The 1,908-nt window shown below is 47.6% G+C and overlaps 1 protein-coding gene across 1 annotated transcript; it reads right to left on the bottom strand.

Annotated features, from left to right (window-relative positions):
• Positions 1 to 669: 669 nt before the first annotated feature.
• LOC108916558 lies at positions 670 to 1,336 on the bottom strand. Its single transcript, XM_018722839.1, has 2 exons — positions 1,161 to 1,336; positions 670 to 1,099 (listed from the first exon to the last, which is right to left on the bottom strand). Exons 1-2 carry the CDS (start codon positions 1,334 to 1,336, stop codon positions 670 to 672), a joined length of 606 nt encoding a protein of 201 aa, XP_018578355.1.
• Between the last annotated feature and the right edge of the window lie 572 nt (positions 1,337 to 1,908).

A 1,908-nucleotide genomic window follows, 5' to 3' on the forward strand; every position in this document is an offset into this window, starting at 1 on the left:
ATTATTATTAAATGTCGACCGGTGAAGTGATAATGGCTGAGAAACTTTACTTTTAACTTCGTCGAATGCCTTCTGACAGGCTTCGCTTCAATTGAATTTACTATTTTTCTGCAGGAGGGCGGTGAGCGGCTTTGTCGGCTACGTATTCTCTTACCCAGTTACAGATTCCCAAGAAGCTCTGTAACTGTTTTTTGGATGCCGGCCTAGGAAAATCTCTTATCGCGGCCATATGCTTGTTTAGTGTTGTAACTGTTCCACGAATTTGATGCCCGAGGTACTCTAGAGAAAATTTTAACTTCTCATACATTCGAGGACTAAACGTAGATGACGCTTATGCTCAACAATTGATTTGCTATATATTATAATGTCGTCCAGGTATACCTGGGTAAAGTGGTGTAGATAGCCAGCGAGGAACTCTCGGGTCATCACATTCTGGAAACAGCTTGGTGCATTTTTGAGCCCGAATGGCAATACATTAAAGTGATACGTTGCACCGTCAGGTGTAGAAAAGGCTGTATACTGTTTTGAGGTTTCTTTCATCGGAATTTGCCAATATCCGCTCTTAAAGTCAAGCACCGTGAATACGGACGCCTCACCGAATGACTTAAGAACGTCGGCAATCCGTGGAAGATTGGATGCTTCGGACTTCGTTATCGCGTTGATCTTCCGTTAGTCAATGCAGAACCTAGGAGCTTTGCCTGCTCGTTCCACCAGGACCGGTGGCGAGCTGTATTGTGAAGTAGATGGTTCAATAATACCGTTTGCTAACATTTCATCGAGTTGCTCATATAGTATCTTAGTTTTAGTCGGACTTAAAGGATAAGGTCGTTGATTAATCGGCCGATTATCTGTAACCTCGATGGAATGTTTCGTGATATCATTGACCGACGGGGGTGCAAAAATGTCTAAAAACTCTGCCAAAATTGGCATAAAAAAACTCGATGCTACACTGGAACATCGAGTTGAGGAACTATTAGTTCTTGGTTCTGCGTTGTCTCCATATCTGACCTGATATGTGGTATCCAGAATATGGTACTTCGGTCTGCGTTCCCCACGTACGTACAACGCCGTTGGTAATCCATTCGCGCCTCTTCCTGCACTAGGAATTGAGCACCCAGGATTACCTCCTTATTCAACCCCGGAATGATGTAGAAGGGCACGTTATAATCGCGATCTCCGGTGTGTATAGTGGCCTGACTATCCCTTTCGATCTGACGGCGTCTTCCCCACACGCCAAGGTATAAATGCACGGATCGGGCTGCACGTCGTGGAACGGCATAAGATCTGCTCTAACGAAGTTCTTTGTAGCTCCAGAATCAAGCAACGCCCGAAACATCTGGCCCCGAATAGTAAGAGATATCCTGGGGAGAAGATCAGTGTCTCTTGTGGTGATGGCTTAGATTCGTCGTAGCTTCTTCTTCCTGGAATAGCAGGTCTAAGCCGAACGATTGGCCCCTTTGAAATGGCTCTATGTTATCGGTATTCTCCGTATCTTCTAGGAGTGGAGTGGGCACCTCTTTGAACGCTGCCGCCGAGATGAACGGACGTTCAAAGGTTTCCGTAACCGCGGCTGATTTAGTTCGAGTGTCAGGCCGGGTTACTTTAGTTCGAGTTGTATTTGTACGGAGGACCCTTATCGACGAGCCGTCGCTGGGTCCTGGGACGCCTGCTGGGGGACGACTCGTCTCTCGTTTCCCGACTGTGTGTATGGATTTTGCGGACAGTCGCGGTGAAAATGGTTTTCTCGGCAATAACGGCACGGGTTAGGCGGTTGTGGCGGCCCTCCCTCCGTTTTGATTTTTTGGTCCTTTGGTACCCTCTGCTCTGAAGGTGGACTGGTTGGCGGCGCGGATTGGCTAGGTCTTGGCCTCTGGGGTTGATATCGTCTCGGTTCCGGGTCGGCTGGTT

The sequence above is a fragment of the Anoplophora glabripennis genome, unplaced genomic scaffold (genome assembly GCF_000390285.2).
Source record: "Anoplophora glabripennis isolate ALB-LARVAE unplaced genomic scaffold, Agla_2.0 scaffold2629, whole genome shotgun sequence".
Classification (NCBI taxonomy): Eukaryota; Metazoa; Arthropoda; class Insecta; order Coleoptera; family Cerambycidae; genus Anoplophora; species Anoplophora glabripennis.

Coding starts and splice junctions, on each gene's coding strand:
- LOC108916558 (XM_018722839.1), bottom strand. CDS start 1,336: ATGTTTCGGGCGTTGCTTGATTCTGGAGCTACAAAGAACTTCGTTAGA. Junction 1,100..1,160: donor CCGGAGATCGCGATTATAAC/GTGCCCTTCTAC, acceptor CTCAATTCCTAG/TGCAGGAAGAGGCGCGAATG.